The sequence below is a fragment of the Drosophila navojoa genome, chromosome 2 (genome assembly GCF_054131105.1).
Source record: "Drosophila navojoa isolate 15081-1374.11 chromosome 2, UAZ_NAV_1.0, whole genome shotgun sequence".
In the NCBI taxonomy this organism is placed as follows: domain Eukaryota; kingdom Metazoa; phylum Arthropoda; class Insecta; order Diptera; family Drosophilidae; genus Drosophila; species Drosophila navojoa.
Window position 1 is genome coordinate 22,284,723 of NC_142890.1, and position 21,694 is coordinate 22,306,416.

General features: G+C 41.7%; 3 protein-coding genes across 6 annotated transcripts in view; 2 read left to right on the plus strand and 1 right to left on the minus strand.

Moving 5' to 3' along the window:
- Window positions 1–21,694, minus strand: part of CDase (neutral ceramidase) — a 192,232-nt gene that overhangs the window by 1,051 nt on the left and 169,487 nt on the right. The window contains exons 2-5 of one of the 3 annotated variants that reach the window (XM_089265470.1): window positions 4,644–4,779; window positions 1,338–1,496; window positions 945–1,268; window positions 13–879 (exon numbers count right to left, since the gene is read on the minus strand). In XM_089265470.1, the coding sequence (XP_089121596.1) occupies window positions 13–879; window positions 945–1,268; window positions 1,338–1,463 (1,317 nt within the window). In that variant the 5' untranslated portion in view covers window positions 1,464–1,496; window positions 4,644–4,779. Of the gene's footprint in view, window positions 1–12; window positions 880–944; window positions 1,269–1,337; window positions 1,497–4,643; window positions 5,492–6,012; window positions 6,122–21,694 lie in introns of those variants that run through there. The other 2 variants (XM_089265471.1, XM_018109125.3) reach the window with 2 other exon arrangements.
- Window positions 6,315–9,160, plus strand: LOC108656928 (STAM-binding protein-like A). Its single transcript, XM_018109347.3, has 5 exons — window positions 6,315–6,791; window positions 7,076–7,618; window positions 7,677–7,998; window positions 8,071–8,183; window positions 8,259–9,160. The coding sequence occupies exons 1-5, from the start codon at window positions 6,676–6,678 to the stop codon at window positions 8,422–8,424; spliced, it is 1,260 nt and encodes a 419-aa protein (XP_017964836.1). The 5' UTR covers window positions 6,315–6,675; the 3' UTR covers window positions 8,425–9,160.
- On the plus strand, window positions 9,401–20,463 carry aralar1 (calcium-binding mitochondrial carrier protein aralar1). 2 transcript variants are annotated; one of them, XM_089260157.1, is made up of 11 exons: window positions 9,401–9,931; window positions 16,564–16,716; window positions 17,254–17,416; window positions 17,482–17,573; window positions 17,680–17,874; window positions 17,942–18,165; window positions 18,439–18,474; window positions 18,698–18,864; window positions 18,930–19,048; window positions 19,111–19,720; window positions 19,833–20,463. In XM_089260157.1, the coding sequence occupies exons 1-11, from the start codon at window positions 9,866–9,868 to the stop codon at window positions 20,129–20,131; spliced, it is 2,124 nt and encodes a 707-aa protein (XP_089116283.1). In that variant the 5' UTR covers window positions 9,401–9,865; the 3' UTR covers window positions 20,132–20,463. The 2 variants fall into 2 exon arrangements, with proteins under 2 accessions (XP_089116283.1, XP_017964626.1); XM_018109137.3 differs by lacking the exon at window positions 18,439–18,474 and having other exon boundaries at window positions 9,402–9,931.

Here is a 21,694-nt window from a genome sequence, read left to right on the forward strand (position 1 = left end):
TCAGGCACTCACTCGACCCGTGGCCAGGAGAATGGGCTTTGGCTCATGGCACTTGATGTCCTCCTGGGTGGGCGGCACTATGAAGTCGCGCACAAAGTTCCACATGGGGTTGTCGGTGGTGGTGCCCTGCTCAAAGCTGAAGGCTCCGGGGCCATCAGTGGTGCCGGCCGCAAAGCTGTAGCCCATAGCCGGCTGGCAGCCCCTGATCTTGTCCAGCTTGCGTGTGAGCGGATTGTACGTGCTGCCATTGTAGTTGGGCATGTCGACAAACTGATGGATGAAGCGCACATCTCCGGTGACCTCGCGTGCCGTCGACTCCTGGCTCTGCTCGTTCAGCAGGCTCAGCGCGCCCTCGGCCAGCCGCTGGCCGATGATCTGTGTGCTCTCGAACATGTCGCGCCCCGGACCGGAGGCGAAGCACTCGCCCTCGCCCTTGGGACAGTGCGAGGTGAGTATATCGCACTCGTTGCCCGACAGGGAGCACTTCGGACCCATGATGTTGGGCGAGACATCGCCCAGGTTCGAGGAGCAGAAGGCGCCCACAAACTTGCCCTTGCCGGGCATCTTATTGGGATTGTACTCCTTCTCCAGCAGCAGCGCCGCGTAGCCCATGTTGTCGCTGGTCACCAGCTTGTTGGTGTTATTCATCGAGGTGGCGTGCACGGCATACCAGTTGAAGGCGCCCAGCAGATTGTTGTCCTTGTCCACGAAGCGCAGCTGCGCCAGCGTCTTGTCCGTGTCGTGCTCGTACTGGGCGCGCTCCTCCGCCGGATTGCGCAGATACGATGTCGGCGAGCGGTTGATGTTAGCGTTGAGCACAATGGTCTTGGAGAAGTAGATGCGGCCATCCACCAGGTTGTCCGTGGCGCGCTTGATGCACTGAACGGGATTAATGCGGATTAATTAGTCATTGATCATTGTTAATATTTGAGCCCGCCTCTCACCAGGTAGAGCCCCTGGGCCATCGCCTCAAAGGTTTGTGGCACGAAGCCCAGAATGGAAATGTCGTAGAGCAAGTGCATCAGGAAGCCGCCGGGCGCACCGTGCGTGTGGGTGCCACTGATGGCCACGTTCTCGATGGTGTAAATGTTGCCGTAGCGCGCCTGCAGCCGCTTCACCACCTCCCGCTTGAGCCCGTAGCCCATCATGCCGCAGTCGGCGCTGACGAAGGCCACGCGATGCCCCTTCTCGTCCTCCACGACGAAGGCGCGCGCAAAGGTGCGTGTGTGCAAGCCCCGTCCGATCTGCTTGATGTTCGCATAGCCCATCTGTGTCGGGGATTGGGCAGGTAATTCACTTGAGCTCAACGGCCTGTCAAATGCCTGTCACAAACTTACGAAATTAATTTCCACCGGCGGCCCGGTGATGTCCGCGCGTCCCACGCCCACTCGGTAGGCGCTGACCAGGCAGCTGAGCCCGCTAAGCGCCAACAGCGTGATGAGGCTAAGTTTCCAATTAGCCATGCCTACGGCTCAATGATTGCGATGAAAATTTACCTGCAAAGAAACAATTATTAAAATTTAATTATATTTGGTAAGTTTGAGGTATTCAAGAGAGATAAGAAGGGGGCGAGAAATGGAGGGAAGAGGGAGAGTGGGAGTAGGTAGAGATTTAATAAATGAAAAGCGTTTTTATTAAAGCTTAAAGCTTACAAGACTTAAAATGTCCTCGAATGAATATAAAGTAACAAAAACGGGTCCCTTTATAATCTATTATTATTATTATTATTTTTTTTTCTTTTTTGTAGATTAAGATTAATTATTTTTAATGATAAGTCTCCATCTAAACGTTGGTAAATATGTATAGGTTTCTTAGTTCCTAAAAGAAAAAGTTGCTGCTGTACGAAGACATTATTGGTATACTGTATATGAATATTTTATATTATATATATAATTTATATTATATTTTGTAATTTCATCTAGTGTAAAATTAAACAACATAATTAAGTTTCTCAGAAAAAAATAAACTAAAACTAAACTAAACAAATAAAAAAAAAACCCTATACCCTGATTTCCCATTTTCAATGGGTTCAGGGTATAATAATATATAAAAACTTTCCATTTTGACTTATTATTATCATCAGCAGGCTTCAGAAAGGAGTCTACAACTAATTGGATTTTTTATAGCTCTAGCCACAGAAACTTTTAAAGATGTATCAATTCTAATGCATTTCAAATTAATTATCTCCTATATCTATTGAGATATTTCCCTACTCTAGTGGGCTTAAATATCTTATTTTTAGCACTCACAAAGATAGACAGTCTAAAGAACCGTTCTACTTTGGAATATATTTATACTGATTCATTTTGTCAATATGAGTAACCATATATGTTGTATAAAATAATATATGAATGTAAAACATATATAAATTATTCTAGGTATGTGTGTATAATAATTTTCTTATGTCCACACTTCACTTCACTTTAAAATGAATTCAACTTAAATGCAAAACAGATTTCAGCTGCTCGCTCGCCACAATCTCTATAAAGCCAAAGTCATATAATGAATTGCAATTGAATCAGCCTATAGACTCATTGAGCTTTACATACTTTCCTATAGCTGATTAGATTATTCCCATTCGCGTATATCTATGACAACATAGGGGAAGCCTCTTATCAAGCTTGCCAATTTCACGGCCCTTTAATGAATTTACCCTTAAAGTATTGAGCAAATATTGACAATAAATGATTACAAAATTCGTGTTACACTACATAAACAAAGGGCCAGACCAACCAAAGATGTCTATATAATAGACAGCAATATATATACATACGTGTGTATATTGACGTCTCTTAACATTTATATGGATACCATAATGCGGTCGTTGGCCAGCGGCAAATGCTAATTTATTGAGGTGTCTGTAATCGCAGTGACCTTCGCCAGTTGCATCCACACAATAAATAGATAAGTGCGTATTAAATCAATGCAAAGCAAAAACAACAACAACAACAACAATGGCCAATCGTTGGTGATTGTTGCTCTGTTATCAGCTGGCAGAAAGAGCAACAACAACAACAACAATAATCATAGCAACAACAACAAAGACAAAATGTGACTCGTTACTCAAAACTGGTTTTTATCAGCTTGCGAAATTGTTAGCCTTCTTCTGCTGCCAAAGCTGTTGCTGTTGTTGTTGTTGTTGTAATTGCTGCTGCTGCTACAGCTGCTGGTGCTGTAATCGTTGGCCCGTGGCCAAATGCCGACTTGACTGAAATCAAAAGTAGTTGAGGAGCAGTTTACTATGCGCCTTTTGTTCCCATTTCCAGATAATCTCTCTGCGCTTATGTACATATATTTCTTGATTGCATGCGGGCCACGTTTTACACAAAAGAACTTTATATTTATTTAACAGACTCTAAATGGGAAATCGAGTGTGAGTAATTGTTTTGTATGCCATGCCATGTCACTCCAAGTAGCACCTAGCCCCCCCTCCCGCTCAGCCTAGCTCCCTCTACCCCACCTCTGCCCTGCCACCCCCGCACACTATCCACAACAATTATTGAGATTGTCGCGCGCTTTGCATAATTCAAGCCGACATTGAAAACGAAAATTAAATAAAATACATACTCATATGCCGCTGGCCAAGCCAAAGACCACAAAATAAAAGCAGCGACAGCGGGCATTGGACAAGCAAAGCACAGAAAATACTTAAAAGCCAAAAAAAAAAAAACTTTAAAGTAGCCTAAAGAGACGAACTTGAAATACGCTGCGAACTATTTGTATTTGTATTTAATATTATGAATTTAAATTATTTTCATAGGTGAAAATGTCTAGAGAAATAAATCTAATAATCTAGAATAAATGTAGCTGAAGATCTGTGCTAATGCTAGATAAATGTAGCTGAAGATCTGTGCTAATGCTAGATAAATGTAGTTGAAGATCTGTGCTAATGCTAGATAAATGTAGCTGAAGATCTGTGCTAATGCTAGATAAATGTAGCTGAAGATCTGTGCTAATGCTAGATAAATGTAGCTGAAGATCTGTGCTAATGCTAGATAAATGTAGCTGAAGATCTGTGCTAATGCTAGATAAATGTAGCTGAAGATCTGTGCTAATGCTAGATAAATGTAGCTGAAGATCTGTGCTAATACTAGATAAATGTAGATCTGTGCTACTGGTACGGAATACTATATTGATTTAATATAGTTAGCCATAAGAGTTCCATGGCTGAGCTGATGGGTATAGTAAATATACTTTCTATGACGAAATAGATATTCCATGTCATACATATTCATATGTCACATCATATGTCAGCACATATGGGAAGCACATCACTTGGTTAGGGTATAGCACACAAAGGCACAACGATAACAGCTGCAGGGCCAGAGCGCAGATTCACAGATACAGATACAGACTCGAACACAAGTTGGAATACAAGCTTGTAGTTCACTAAAATTATAGCTCTTATTATTATACAAGCATATTCTTCTCTTTCTCCTCCAGCTTCATTTCTGGAGTGCAGATCTTTTGTAGTATTTATCGATTGCATTGTTTTTTATAGAATTGGAAATTCCTAATGCTTATTTTACTCAGTTATAGTCAATTCCGCTTTTATCCGAATTGCAATTGGCTTTTATCTGATTTTAATTCGGACAATTTGGGTCCACGAAGTCCACTCGCCATTCATTGTGCGCATCACTTACAAAAGATTCAAATGTATCTCCTGGCATCCAATTGAGCGAATTACAAAAGATTTCGGTTCATATGGCGGGCTGATGAGCCTTTTCATACACTATTTCTTTTTTTTTCTATATTATTTTTCTTTTTTCACTTTTTTTTCTTGCTGTGTGTGTGTGTGTGTGTTTGTAAATCGCGATTCTCGTACTGATTTTCGAGGTTAAGCGCGGCACTCAGCACAGTTAGTTAGCTTATGCAACGAGGCTCCTTTGCCTTGGCACTGATTAGCTCGAGCAGCTAATAGCAATTACGAACTCAACTATTTTGGCTGCTAATACGACAAATAGTCTAAATAGCACTAATTCGCCAGCTCTACGTGGAGGAGTGCAAGCCAAGGGCTGCGCATTGTTTTCAGCTGCTTTGGATCGCTGGCCTATCTCACGCTATGGCCCCCCAATTAACTGTTTAATTATGATCGCGATTTGCGGCCTAACACGTAAAAATTATTTATTTGCTGGACATTTTCGATGGCCGGAGCGATTGCAAAAACTTTTTCCGTTCCAAATGTGAAACAAGATTTCAAAACATGCCACTTCGATGGGACATATGTACATATATATATGTATATATATATGTATATTTATCTGCGATACACAAGAGACTTGGCGCTTCCCGCCTGCCACGCCCCCCTCACAACACAAGCAATGGACAGAAAACGAAACTGAAACCGATTTTCGGCTCGAAGTCGCGTAGGTTTTTTTTTTTTTTTCTTTTCGGTTTCGTCGCGCTGGAGATTTTGAAAATGAAAAAATGACGCCCGCTATGCGCCCAATCTGGCACTCGGCTGCTCGATGACTGGGCCACTGACTGACCAAGATGGAACAACGATCTCGCTCTCCCGCTCCCGCTCTCGCTCTCTCTCTCTCTCTCTCTCTCTCTGTCTCACTTACACTCTTACCCTCTCTGTTTTGTCGCTCCGGCCACGCTTGCGTTTTGTTTATTTATTTATATTATTTTGCTTGTGTTTTTTTGAATGGCATTTGGTCAGTTTTTATTTATTTTTGCTTTACATTGATTGCCATCCAGCGCTCAGTTAGTCATCGACTCATGCAGTCAGTCGCTCACTCGCTCAACTGCTGTGCATTATCAGAGCTGAAGTCTGAAACGTGGTCTTTGTTTGAGTGCCTCAGCTACCCTTTGTCATTCAGCTGCTATTGGATAAGCTCGGATTTATGGCCTCGGCTGTGCCGTTGTTGTTACCTTTGATAGCTTATCATCGCAGATCACAACTAGAGATTAGCTAACTCACCCTAAACAGGCAATACTTCAGCCACTTGAACTATGCAGTCGTTTGGCAAATAATTGTAAATCTTTTAATAGATCGCATTAACTTACTTCAAGATATTAAACAAATAGGCTGCCGCTCACACTACAAGCCACACGCAGGCTCCACAAATAACTAGCTAGAGTAGCCAATCAATTGTTGAAGTCTGCTCAAGTGGGGGTCTTTAAAAATAATAACTGATAACTACTTATACGTATATGTGTATGAAGATTAGCCAAGCTATAATTTGTAGAGCGATAAGGATTATTGGAATGTCCAAAGCAAAAGTTTGCAAGTGTTGGTTTATTGTGATTAGTTGATTTGAAACTCGTGTCAAATACATTTTGTGCTATTCAAATATTAACTGACTGCTCAATTTTACGTTAACAGTTGCGCGGGCAATCTGCATAAAGCTATCGGGCAAGTGGCGGACTATCGATAACAGTCGATATCAACAGATGTTAACTCAGCTGTTAAAGGGATATATTTCAGTTTTTTCTTCCACCGAACAGCTGTTCTCACAGTTTTCCAGCGACGCCATCACCACAAACACCTGCGTAATGAGTAATTCGCTGACAATTGTTACAAAATAATCAAATCCTTGGCAAGGGCAATACTACAAATGAGAAGTGCAACCAAGCTCTACCGTAAACACAAAAACACGCAGAGACAAAATTGAAGCCTAGCCAAAAGAAAAAAAAAAAAAACCAGAGAGGAAGCTCGAATAAAAAAACATGTCGAAGGCCGTGAATAATATGAACATGGGCGTTGTGGAGCCACAGCAGCGCATTAAAAATCTCTCCCACTGCGGCAATCTCATCGATGTGGACAAGAATATGAAAGTGTCGCGGTAAGTTGAAGAGCAGCCAAAGATTCCCAGCTGTGGCGCCAAGCGGAAATTCTACTCCAATGTCAACCCACACTTCGCAGAGGCGAAGACCTTGCATGCGCATTTGTCTTTTGAAGGATATTCTCACACACACACACACACACACATGCATATGTAATTGCCTGCCTGTGCATGTGTGTGTGTGTGGGTTTCTTACTGCAATTCCTATAGGCAGCAAAACAAAAATATATTTTATTTGGGTTGACTTATTTGTGGCCAACGAATCGTCTCCTTCTACTCCGCAGCTATTACCGCGCCGGAACGGAGATCTTGCGCATGGCCAACGTCTATCTGAATGAGGGCGACCATGAAAATGCATTTATATTGTACATGCGCTACATGACGCTGTTCATTGAGAAGATACGCCAGCATCCGGACTATGGCAGCGTTAAAGCCGAGGTGAAGGCCATCAATAAGACGATTAAAGACGAGATCATGCCCACAACGGAGAAGCTGCGCAACAAGTTGCTGGCCCAGTACCAGCGTGAATACGAACAGTTTCTGGCCAACAAGGAGGCCGAGCGAATGCGCGAACAGGAGCGAGAGCGCCAGCAGCAGTTGGCCACCAAGAAGGCAGCGGCAGCATCATCTATTCCTTCCCTCATACCCGCCAATCTGCACGTACAAATGGATCCCAGCAGCCAGCCAACGGCCCCAGATCTGAGTCTGCTCGATCAGGTGGTCTATCCAAACGATTTCCCCACGGGCACCAACCGCAACAACTTGCCCAACTCGGGTCTCCTACTGCCAATGGCAGCTGAGGCTGGTGCCGCCGACAAGATTGCCAAGTGAGTGCAGACTAAGAGAATCTTAATCAGCGGACTAATGCCGTTTCTGACCTTACAGCTCGTCATCAAAGCCCACATTCGATCGCAGCCGGAAGCCACAGTTCAATCGCACGGACTCGCTCTTGGCTGGCTCACTGCGCAGCGTCAATGTGCCCGGCGACACCATGGATGTGTTCCTGAAGCTGGCGCATGCCAATACCTCCAATAACATCGAGACTTGCGGCGTCCTCGCCGGCCACCTGGCCCACAATGAACTCTATATAACCCACATTATTGCGCCCCAGCAGCAGGGCACGCCCGACAGCTGCAACACGATGCACGAGGAGCAGATCTTCGATGTCCAGGATCAAATGCAGCTCATTACGCTTGGCTGGATACATGTAGGTGGCCGTGAGAGTAGCCCCTGCCTATATTATTGACTAATGAATGATTCACATCACTTTCATTGACAGACCCATCCCAGCCAGACGGCCTTTCTGTCCTCCGTTGACTTGCACACGCACTGCTCCTACCAGATGATGATGCCGGAGGCAATCGCCATCGTCTGTGCGCCCAAGTACAATACGTGAGTCATTGCGTTTGTCTTTGCTTTTATTCTCATCGATTCGGAAACGTGAGCAATGTGTGCGTTTATTTTTAGAACCGGTTTCTTCTTACTCACGCCGCAGTATGGCCTGGACTACATTGCACAGTGCCGGCAAAGCGGATTTCATCCACATCCCAATGATCCGCCGCTGTTCATGGATGCACAGCACATCAAGATAGATGCCCAGACCAAGATCAAGGTTATCGATCTGCGCAGATAGTATGCTGAAATTCTGGTCTAACTCAGCAGCGACACGGCAACAGAATTCTACCAGCTAAGAGCACATGGGTTCATCCACTGGCTGGATGCAAAAGCAGCGAATTTAACAAAAGCTACAAAAAAACAGCAACAAATCAGCAACAGAGCTACAACAACAGCATCATTCAGCGAGACAACTAGAGCGAGGTCTTTGCTCGATGTAACCGGAGAAGCGGATAAATACACACTGTAGTGATTAACGATCTGAGAGATTTCAATGAAACAACAACAAATCATATTTTGCGACTGTTTAGCTGTATTTTTGCATTTGCAAATTTAGAAGCGATAAACGAATGGCATTAGGCAGACAGACATTAGCTTTCGGTTAGCAGAAATTGCAGTTTATTCATACATTTAGGATCTGCTTTATACATACATACATATAAATTCTTTAATGTGATTTACAATTGTGGCTTATACTTTTGTTAAAAATTGTTTTGTTTAATTATGCATGTATTTATTATATCTTCTAAAGAACTCTACACTCTACACAAATCGCTATGAAAGCAACCAATGCAAAATGTTTAAAATATTGATATTTATATATATTTACCTAATATTGCTAAAAGAAAAAGATACTAATTAAGAAAATAATAACTATGCTATAACATGTTGTTTGAAGTGAAGCCACTAAATGGTAATCGTGTTATCTATGCTTACTAAATTGCTTAAATTAATAAACGTGTACATTATTTTAATGAACTGTGTTTTTTATCAATATTTTAACTTATTGAAAATAAATTTTTATTTTAACATTGACTGCTGCTGTTAAAGTAACATCAGTCTGCAATGTCTTATTTGTTTACATTTGACGGCAATTTTGGCTTCAGATTCAGATTGGACCAATTAGAAATGTTATGTTAACTTCAATGTTGTTGGGCAGCGCTGTTAAAATTTCCCGACTAGCGTTAAAGCCCTTAGCGTTTGCATTTCCCGCCCGCAGTTTTACGTGTTTTCTCGGCTCGTGCAGTCCGTTCAGCTCATAGAGCAGAGCCCGGAATTCTGCGACCGCAAGCAGGCTAAAAATAATTTAATTACAAACCATAGAGTTGCTGTACAAAAAACAACTTTAATATTTGTGGTGTGAATAACAATCGATAAAAGAGCAGCACGCATCCCGAACGAGCGCATCAAGCGAGCCGCCTAAAGCGAATGGGGGGAGGGGTCCTGTCGCCTGCCGTAGCCGTTGCCGTGTGGCCCTTGCCCTTGATTAAACATTTCATTCGGGAAAATATATAAACGCCGCGCTTAATACCAAATCAAGTTCTGCTCATAATTTTGCTCTTTGCTCTTTTTTGGTTGCCAAATTAACTTTTGTGCCAATATCCAGCCCAACTACTCCACTTCCTTTCCCCTGTAGCCCGCCCCTTAGCTAGTCGACATATCGTAATATCGTATATATAATGCCAATGAACGAATTGAACACAATTAATTGGATACCAGGACAGGATAGCGTTCAATGTCAAGAAGTGAGTAATCGACAATATGTGCACCGAGTGTTAATTAAAACCGTTTAATTAACGCAAATATTATGCGCGCGTGTGCGTGTGTGTGTGTGCTTGTGTGTGTGTGCTTGTGTGTGCGTGAGTCTAATGGCTTTTTCAATAGCCACACAAAAGTCCTGCCATGTTGACAATGTGTGAGAGGTCAAGCAGCACAATATGTTGAGAGTATTCACTCGCCAGATAAACATTGATAAGCGCTCTCCCATCAGCAGCTAAAAGCTTAAGAATCTAATTACGTATACGCGCTATCTATATGGCCCTTAGACTAGGCTTATCGTTGTCACGCCCATCCTTAGCCACTTGGATGGCCATGGCTAACAAGAAACACGCCACTTCGGATGTCCTTACTGCACTGCCAAGTGTCCACTCAAGGAAGTTTTTACTGTCTGCCGTTGAGCAGAGGCATTGAGCCTTAAGTGACTTCAGCTCGTGCCTGGCTCCGCAAAAGACGTTCGTCAGCTGACAAAATCAGCTGATGGAAGTCGCACGCAGTTAAAGGTCTTAACATTGTCATTTTGACTCCCCCTTCCCCATTCCCCACGGGCCTTGGGCTGGGAATTGAATTTGGAGCCGCAGTTGTTGTGTCGTGTTTCTTCCAGCCATAATTGTAAATGATTTCATTTCACGAATCGCATGCAGCTCGCTTTTCAAAAGCCTTGTTAGCTCTGCCATTCGACCCAGTCAGCATGCTCAGATATATGGGCTTATTTACGTGCTGCCACTCTCTGAGCGCCGCGTGCTTTTCTTTATATTTATCCATGTTCATTGTGTGTGTGTGTGTGTGTGTGCATGTGTGTGCTTTTTCTTGTCTCTAACTATTTTTAACACAGCCATGCGCGATTCACGTGCGTGCACTCGGCCCGGCCGGCCGGCCAATGCGGCGTATACGCAACGCGGGCTTTAGCTTTTCCAATCGTAGAATGCGGTGCACGTGCTGACAACAGCTAATCGACACTATTTGATTGATTGCATATACACATAGTAATACATTTCAACACACTATCCAACTCTACCAATACAATCACGTTTTAAGTAACGTTGTGAATCCAATTAAGATCCAAGGTCAAAGAGTGTATATATTCATTGCTTGAATTGATCTTTTTTTTATTAGTAGTGTTAAATTGTTGTTTAATTTATATTTTGTTGTATGAAATTGTTTAGAAATTTTTCCTATATATACATTTTATTTTTATTGACGCTCGAAGTGGAATTACCCGTTGGTTTTATAACCCTTAATGTCTGTCCATATCTAATATAATATACATATATATTATATAAATATGCCAGACTCTTAAGGCATATAATTTTATGATAATAGTTAATCCAATTATCTCATAAATATATTTAAAATTATTAAATTATCTAAGCAAAAAATTAAATTAAAAATATATATGCACAAGATATACTAAAGTTTTATTATTATTTTATATATGTATATAAAACGAAAATGTAAATATTACTATTATTATAATATTAATAGATTTTTGGTCCAATGAAATAATTTTCTTTTGAATTTTGTTTTCAGCTTACTTTATTTTAATTAATAATAATAGGTTAAAAACATTTTTTTTCTTCTCTTTCCCTTTATTCCTATTTCTATTCACTTTTTATTCCATATATCTTTAAGACCCTCCTTCTAAGTAAATTTGTTTGGCAAACACTTGCAAAAACAAAGTTTACGTCAAAATATAGTTAATTTAACCTTGTTTCAAAAACTCCCACGTTAAAACCGCAAAGTTGACCTTTAAATGGAAATCGTCAAGATCTGATGCCACATATGTATATATGAGTATAGCTCTAGTCTCTCGCCCTGGTAAGTGATGGCAGCAGCTAGTCTTTCAGCTGTGCGCCCAGCTGCCAAGCTCTCCGGCGGAGTGGAGCTTTTGTTGGTTCGCTGGGAATATGCATAGACATAATGCACCTAGGAAAGCTCCATCAGGTAAGGGGATTGTGCAGCGGCAGCTTGCACGACTTCCTCTGTTCACTATGTGTCTGCTCCACAGGTGGTTGTTGTTGCTACACACACACACACACACAGACTATAATTTGTTGTTGTTATTGTATGTGAAATGTTGCACCCTATAAGTAAACAAATTGTAAAGCTCTGCCCACACAGCCGATAGAGAGAGCATATTGTTGTTGTGGCCCATGAAATGAGCTCGAGCACAAGTGCAAATACAGTGACAGAGACACGAATACGAATTCATAATGCAATAGCAAATTACAAATGACGCACACAAACAAAAGCAAAAAGCAGAAACAAAAACAAAAACAGCAACAGAAACAATTATAACAATAACAGCAACAAATACAAATGCATAAACGTAAACCCCAGCCGCTTGTCAGCCGCTGCTGCAGTCGACGTCGCCGTCGCCGTCGACGTTGACGTCGCCTCGTCTCGCTGGGGTAGTATATTACTGGGAAAAGCTTTTGCTGCCAGTACCTCAGATTTTGATTCAGAACGGAAAAGTGAAGCGTCGCAAGCGCACGCAGCTCGGCAAAAGGAACGCGAATCGCGCGATATAGTCAAAATTAAAATTAAATTCCTCTGCCCATCGAAATATATATAGTGAAAAATATATCTAAGAAAAATATATACGTGTATACATATACATATATGAAAAAGAGAAATACAGAGAGCGAGCGCGTGAAAATTCATAGCAATCGGCGAACCTGGAAGCCCGTTGGCATTGGCATTATCACGCAGCGACAGCGACAGCGACAGCAGCTGTGCACTCGCAGCAACAGTTGGCGTTGTAAACAAAACGAGCGAATAAATTAGCCGAGATACGCGATAATATCCCAGCAAATATTAGAGAAACAAATGGAATAGATTGCGAGAGCCTAATTGAAATAATTATAGCCACAATTTCACGAATAATCAAATTGCTTACAGTGTCTAGCGCTAAAAGTGTTGAGCAGGACTTTATTTCAATTCAATTCAGTTCAATAGAAAAGTTGATAAGCAATGGAAGAGGTAAACTGACTATAAAAATAATATAATAATAAGAAATTCTTATGAATATTAAAAAAAGTAATCAAAATAATAATAAAAGTTTTCTTCATCTCGAAACTATTATTATAGCTCATCAGAGATATACAGCTATCATCAAATCATATATAAAATCATTGATCAACCCATTCAGTGCTTAGTTATATAATTTTCTGCAACACAATGCAGATATTCAATTAACATTTATCAACTTCCAGTTAGGTTTTACCTAGCTATAGCTATAGTTAAGTGATCCCTGGACTGACCAGCGCTTTATCACATATTTATCTCAGTGAATAGTTATCTAAACAAATAAAACAAAAAGTCCAAATTAAATTTAATCAAGCTACTTCCTGTAATGTATATATGAAAGTTAATATTGCATAGATATGCAATCTTATTTATATATAATATTAAAATTCTTATAAAATACCGCTTATCAATGAATATTTATACGATTTTTATGTTCCATCAAAAGTTCTACGACGGCCACTTGTCAATATTTTGAATTCGTATAGCCAGTAGATACATATATTTGTATATATAGAAAAGAGACAAAACAGACAACATAATTATAAACGGCAAGTCACATTCATATGATCTACGCGAAAAAAGCTCGCCGTAGCATCATCTGTTTTGATGACGGCCGTCGCTCGGTCTCCACTTTAATGTCAAGCAACAACGGCAAAATCACCTTCAGACAGGGGCTAAATTAGCTCTCGACGCTATCTCAATTTCCACTGGAAACTGTGCTGGCTTTTGTTTATTTATTTTATACACTTCAAGCTGTTTTTAACTTTGTTCAATGTTTTTTTTTTTTTTTTTTTGTTAATATGCCGTTTGTTTATTTATGTTAGTAAATTGGAGTCACTTGCTGCTTCTTACATTACTTTCATTCTCTTTGGCCTGGCTCATTATTTTCTGACAATTTCTCTTCTTCATAAGCTTTCTCGCATTCTCTCTTAGTTGATTTTCACTGTAGTTGAATAGTTGGCGATTTGCTGTTTTTTTTTTTGCCACAGCCAATTATATGGGCAGTCCGACGTTGCGTATACGTAATCACCCAGTAGCACATTAAAGTTTCGTTTGTACTTGCGATAATGAGGCTTACTGCAATTAACTGTAGCTGAATTCAATGCAAAGTTCAAGCTCTTTAGTTACACTTATCGGAATCGAATTCTCTATTTGGCATAGCCTTAGTACTATTTCGTAAAATACATTCAGACTTTCGATTCGATTTGCTCAGCTCAAACTATTTTTATTTATATATAAATTTATTTTATTTTTTTGTGTGATTTACTTTCATCGCGCTTCCCGCTCAGCCCCCCCGCGCGGCTCGCCAGTCATGCGACTCTGACAAAATGGCGATAATGAACAGCCGGACTGACCTTGACAGGAATCGCTAAAAGTTATGCAGTATTTGTTTGCTCTCAGGGGCGCACCATTTGCATAGAGACACGAAAACAAACATGAATATATATATATTTACACATATTATAAGCAGCGCAGACAGTAACACGTGACGCGCAGCGTCAGGTGCGTCGTTACGGCCGCCTGAGAACTTTGACTCTGTGGAGCAACAGCCAGGTAGACAAACGACCTCATTATAACTTTTAGCCAGGCACAACAACAAAAGCAACAACAAACAGCAGCCGTGTTAGTCATACAGTAAAAATGCAGCGACACACGAGGCGTATGTGCAATATTTGGAGCCTCTGCATACAAAGCCCAAAAACCTACATATAATATATATTCATATATATAAATATACTTTATATGTATTCCCTTTGTGTGTGTGTTTGTGTTTGTTTAACGGCTTTCAAGTTCAATGTGCAACTGCGTGATGCTTTGTGCTAAGCCAAACAGCTGGCAACAAGGATTCCTTTCATTACTGCATAATCTGAGCACGAGCTGTTGATTTGTGGTTGATGATGATTCCATTGCAGCAAGTGAATTATCCGGTGCTCTATGCAGATGGGAAAAATAAAATAATTGCAGCTTATAAAGTGCGCTCTTTGCAATGTAAGGGAAACAGAATTATTCCAAGTAAAAGGAAAGTATACTTGACAGCCTCAATTTCTTCAGGCTTATTACCATGCACTCGTATCTACTAGTTAGATAAGTAAGCTTGCTAAGCATACATTTTTCATATCCTTAAGTCTTCTGTTCTTATTCCTGGAAACTTTTATACTATTTTTAGAATGAAATTTAAACAATCTCTAGAATCGATCGAATATTAGTTTTTTGGTGATAATTAAATTGATCTACCATATTTTATTCCCAAAAAGAAGTTCTATTTAAAAGAAAAAATACAGAAGAATATCAACTATTATATATATAACTATTATATATGTATATTTATATTTATTTATTTTTATATATTTCATAAATTAAATAAATTGATTAATGTGCTCTCTGGCAGCGTACGCGCTGTAGTTGATATATAGATTATTTATATCATATTCCAGTTGGTTGCTGCCAAACAAAAACTTCAGATTCCAGAATTCATATTCATCCACGAAACAGCAACAACAAAATGAAAACAGAAAAACAGAATAAGCTACAACAACTGCGACACTGCATAAATAATAAACAAGCTGATAAGCCTTGAAATCAATACAGGACTCAATCGAATGGATTTTCTGTTGATTTCAAAGCAATCAATTGTTTTTGTTATTGTGTTTCGCTGTCATATCACCTGTGCGTGTGCTCGTGCGTGCGTGTGTGTGTGCATGGAAATCTACATACAACTGTCGCTCTCTCTCTCTGCAGCAAACGAAAAGAGCAAATGGCAATTTCATCGGATGATAATCGTATTACGTCAACGCATTCATTGATAAATGTGAATGACTTTAAAGCGATTCAGTTCGCTGTTGACGGAATTGCTTACAGCAGCACTGACCCCCGATTAGCCCTGGCTGGCAATAAACGAAATTCCCAGCCAATAATTAAGAGTATTTGCCCTTGCACATTTTGCACTCTTCGCGCATTTCGAAAAGTGTTTGCAAACAAACCATAAATATTGCCTAATTTATGATGTCAACAACAAGGCGGAAATGTCAAAGAGCAGCCCCGTCACAGAAGAGAGAGAGAGCGAAATTTAAGAGCGCCACAGGCAGAACGATCAGACGCTGTTAGGCAAAAGATAAAACGAAAAGCAAGAAGAGAGAATTTGCGCGCTCTCGCGACGAGTTCTGCTTTGCAATGGAATGAAGTGCGGCCGTTGCGGGCATTCAGTTGGGCAACGGGTTTGGTTCGGTTCAGTTTGGATTCGGCGCAAGTCGATGCACTAATTAATGCCAGCTAGATTTGTTCATTAAAAAAACACACACACACACTGCTGCTAGGCGAAATAATTACAAATATCAATAAAATGCCAATTGCCGCCACTGTAAGTTAAGTTCGCCCGACAGCGACAGCGGAGAGAGCGCACACACACTTTGTATATTTATGACACGTGTTGCTTTTGTTTGCCATTCCAAGAGAGGCATCAAGCGAGAGCGTTAGCGCGAGAGAGCGCGCGTGCGAGATGTGCGCGTATATTTGTGACAATCTGTGCTATGCGTCGCCATACGATCTGTTATCTGTTTTTGTTCTCTTGCAGACACCCTCGCTGCTGAAGCGCGCCAGCACTGACAAACTGAGAGAAGTTTTTCTGAAGTACGCCTCGCTGCAGAAGGATGGCGAGCATTATATGACCAGCGAGGATTTCGTGCGCAAATTTCTGGGCTTGTTCACAGACGCGGCGTTCAATGATGTAAGTAGCAGCATCAAGACAGCAGCAAGCACGACATCGTGACAAACAAAACCCGTGTCACTGACAACGGCGCATCATTGGGTCATTACAAGGTCATACATACAGTCTTGCTTGTCTTGTGATAAGCAATCAACGACGGCTGCAACAAAGCATGCGTCCGGCCTAAGCCTATACTCGGAGCACCTCTTATCAACAAGCTCATTGAGTGGAGATAACGCTCACCTGTGTAGCATTAGATCTGTGCGAATCAGCCAAACTTTAAAATACATTTATCTCATAGAGCTAACTGATTCATAATGAACCGGTTTCCCACTCGGTATCACTTGTCAGCCTCGTGCGAAAGTCTGCCGACGTCACGGCATTTAAATCGGTTGTTTTTTGTTATCAATCGTTTCGCTGCTCGCAGCTGGAATTGATTCCCAGGTGCGTCCGGGTCGAAGTCTTTGGATTGTACTTTTTCCTGTGATAAAGTCTTTGCTTTAACTAATCACCACTTAGTAGTCCAACGACTAAACATTGAACCCTTGCTCTCTTCAGGAATCGGTGCGCCTGCTCGCCGGCATTGCGGACACGAGCAAAGATGGCCTCATATCGTTCCCGGAATTTCAGGCATTCGAGGGCTTGCTCTGCGCCCCAGATGCACTCTACAGAACTGCCTTTCAGCTGTTTGACCGCCAAGGCAACGGCACTGTTTCATACGGTACTTATGCACATATTTGTTTATTGCTCTTGATCTGTTACTTATTGATTTATTTACTCGTGCAGCTGATTTCGCTGATGTCGTACAAAAAACTGAACTGCACTCAAAGATACCTTTTAGCTTAGATGGCACATTTATCAAACGCTACTTTGGTGATGTACGTGAACGGAAACATGTTTATTTTTAAAGCACACACTTAAACGATTTCCCATACACCCCTATAAATATTATATATATATGTATATGTGTATATATATATGTAGAAGAAGCAGCGTCTTATCAACTATGCTGAATTCACGCAACTGCTGCACGACTTCCACGAGGAGCACGCAATGGAGGCATTCCGCAGCAAAGATCCAGCTGGCACTGGATTCATATCCCCCCTAGACTTTCAGGACATTATTGTTAAGGTTAAGCGGCATTTACTCACGCCCGATGTCAAGGATAACTTGCTGGCGGTATGTCTATATACATATTTTATATGCATCTCTGTCATGGCATATTTCCAATTCAACCTTTTCATAGGTCACCGAGGGTCACAGAGTTAGCTTTCCGTACTTCATGGCATTTACATCGCTGCTCAACAACATGGAGCTGATCAAGCAGATTTATCTATACGCCACCAAGGGCAGTCGCACCGAGATGGTCACCAAGGATGAGCTGCTCTATGCGGCGCAAACCATGAGCCAGATTACCCCGCTGGAAATTGATATATTGTTTCAGATAACGGGCGCTGTTAATCAGCCGGGGTAAGCCATCTAGGTCACTAATATTTCCACCACCTCCTCAACAACAACAACAACGAAAACTATTTCATTTGTAGGCAATTCATTTGGTCAGTAATGTTCGAAATTCAACAAGAATAATCAAGTCCCTCCCGCGTGTTTGTCTCTCCTTTTGTAATAACCGTTGACATTTTGTATCTTTTCTCTCTCTCTCTCTCTCTCTTTCTTCCCTGCTCTCTCTCTTTTTCGAACTCATACAAATTTTTGTTCACATTAACGTATTTATCACAATATTAGAAGATGGTGGAAACGCAAAAAGATTTCTCCAAGTAGGCAAGTGTTGTTGTTCTTAAAGAGAACATAAGAGAAATGTTAATAAGCCATACGATTCTCCTCCCTCGCAAAAATTTATAAACCAAAAAAGATACGAAAATCAAAAATCCTTATGGCCATGCATCACCCCTTCGGTGTAAATTCGTTTTAGTTCATTATGTGTGGGTATCCTTGCATCCTGATCCTTTCACTAACCACTTGCTCAAATCGTTTGTACCCACAGCCGCATCGACTACAGCGACCTGAGCAACATCGGGCCGGAGCACTATACGAAGCATATTACTCACCGTCTGGCCGAGATTAAGGCCGTCGACAGCCCCAGTGATCGATCGGCATTGATTCAGGTGCTGGAGGCCACCTATCGCTTCACTCTGGCCTCCTTTGCAGGCGGTAAGCCAACGAAGAGTATTTGGGGCTTAACAAGTCTTTAAACTGTTCACCACTGCCTTCCCTAGCTACTGGCGCCACGGTGGTCTACCCCATTGATCTTGTGAAGACGCGCATGCAGAATCAGCGCACGGGCTCAATGATCGGCGAGGTCGCCTATAGAAACTCCTGGGATTGCTTCAAGAAGGTACGTCAAATTTATATGATATATTATTATAATATAATCAATAATCAATCAATATGCAACAGGTCATCCGTCACGAGGGCATCCTCGGCCTCTATCGCGGTCTGCTGCCCCAGCTGATGGGCGTCGCCCCGGAGAAGGCCATCAAGCTGACTGTCAATGATTTTGTGCGCGACAATCTGTCGGACAAGCGCGGCAACATTCCCGTCTGGGGCGAGGTTGTGGCCGGCGCCTGTGGTGGTGCCGCCCAGGTCATCTTCACAAATCCGCTGGAGATAGTCAAAATTCGACTGCAGGTGGCCGGCGAGATCGCTGGCGGCTCCAAGATAAGTGCGCTCTCCGTGGTTCGCGAACTGGGCTTCCTTGGCCTCTACAAAGGGGCCAAAGCGTGCCTGCTGCGCGATGTGAACTTCTCGGCCATCTATTTCCCAACCTATGCGCACGTCAAGGCCGCGCTGGCCGACAAGGATGGCTACAATAATCCGGTATCGCTGCTGGCCGCTGGCGCCATTGCGGGTGTGCCCGCTGCTTCGCTGGTGACGCCCGCGGACGTGATCAAGACGCGACTGCAGGTGGCCGCTCGCACGGGCCAGACGACCTACACGGGCGTTTGGGATGCCACCAAAAAGATTATGGCCGAAGAGGGACCAAGAGCGTTCTGGAAGGGCACAGCCGGTAAGTAGACATGGACTATAATGGTTTTAAATCATTCTATAATTCCTCTCTCTCTCTCTCTCTCTCTCTCTCTCTCTCTCTCTCTCTCTCTCTCTCTGTGTTTGCTGTTTAGCTCGTGTCTTCCGCTCATCGCCACAATTCGGCGTCACCTTGGTCACTTACGAGCTGCTGCAGCGCCTGTTCTACGTGGACTTTGGCGGCAATCAGCCGAAGGGCTCGCACGGCACCAAGCCGGGCCTGCCCCTGGACGCCACGCTGGGCGCGGAGCAGCCCAAGCCCGATCACATTGGCGGCTACCACGCGGCTGTGCCGCTGCTGACAGGCATCGAGTCCAAGTTTGGCCTGTATCTGCCGCGATTCGGGCGTGGCGCTGGTGCCGCTGCCCCGGCTGGAACGGCGACGGGCTCATGATTATATTGGCGGCATCGCCTGCCATGCGCCAGTTAGGTCTAAAGTTGTACAGTTGTAGCCATATATGTACATATAATATATACATACATATATATATAGGCGAAAAGTTGAAGGCGACTCTGATCAGATCAGCTATGGATCAAATGTCTATATTTTGCTAAGACGCGTTTACACACACATCCACAATCAGTCGAGGACAACCTATAAAGGATTCAGTTCAATGTCTATTCCAGAGGGAACTTTTCGTACCATCAACATGTTGTACCAAACGTAACAAAACTTTTGAAACATATATGAATCATACGGAATAGAAATCTTTTACATATATAAATTTATATAGATATGCAATTATATGATAATATATATAGCTAACATCTATGGCACACAATTGAAGGCAACTGTTTTACCTACACATCAAGCGAACGTACATACATACATACATACATATATAGAAGAAGAAAGTGTAACTTTAACTAGATGCATAGTCAAAACTCTAAATCTAAACAAAAGTAAACAAATCACTGAACGTCTCTTATTGCACTCAAAGATTTAAGCGTAAAACCTTTAAAATTTAGTACGAATTTGTTCAACTGTTATAAAGTAAAATGCAATGAATTACCTCTTAGCTAATAAATGTCAAATGAATATAATTAAAATAAATGTACAAATATTAAAAACCAAAATAAAAAATAAATATATAAAAGAATAATATTAATTCATATTTAAATATATGTAAATCATAAACACAAAGTTTATAGACGAAGCCTAGTCCCCATGTCGTGGGGTAAGCCCCACGCTAAGGTAAGCCTTAGTCCAGCTCCAAATAAGATTTTTTTGAGATATTGAGAATATTTTAATAAACAGAATCCATTGGAAAACGACAACAGATATAAGAAGGCATGTCAGAAAAAGGCATATCGGAACCCAAAGATTAATAATTACATAGATTAATAGATTAATAATTAAAATATAGGATCTTCGTAGTTTCTTTATATTCAAACTCAACCAAACCTTTTGTTGATATTGTAACGGTATAAAAAGAAACAATTAATGTTTATTGGGTATATCTTGTTGCCAGTCCCTAAAGAGACTTCAATCAGTCTTAAGCATTATGAGATATTTGATCAATTGTAAATATTTTTGATTACAGCAAATCCTACGCCCTCAAATCTAACATCAAATAATGTTATATTTTCTATTTCTATTTCTATTGTAGTTGTTATTAATCAATAGCACTTTATTTAAAAGTCATACAGGTATTAAATAATCCCATTCCGACTAAATCTCTAGCCCTAGTCTAAAACAAAGCAATTAACTAGAAAGTGTGCAATTGAATTCAGTTCGAGCTGCTGTCACAACTTTTCCCACTTTATCGAATTGGAAAGTACGACGCCCTCGCCGCTGCAGATGGAGATGGAGCTCACTGAAACGCTTTAGCCATGGCTAACTGCATCAGTTAACAGTCGAGTGGCACATGCGATTAGAATACGGTGGCATTCGACAAATGCGTTGACAATGCGATTTGCTACCCAGCAGGGGGAGTGGGGGGGGGGGGGGGGGGGG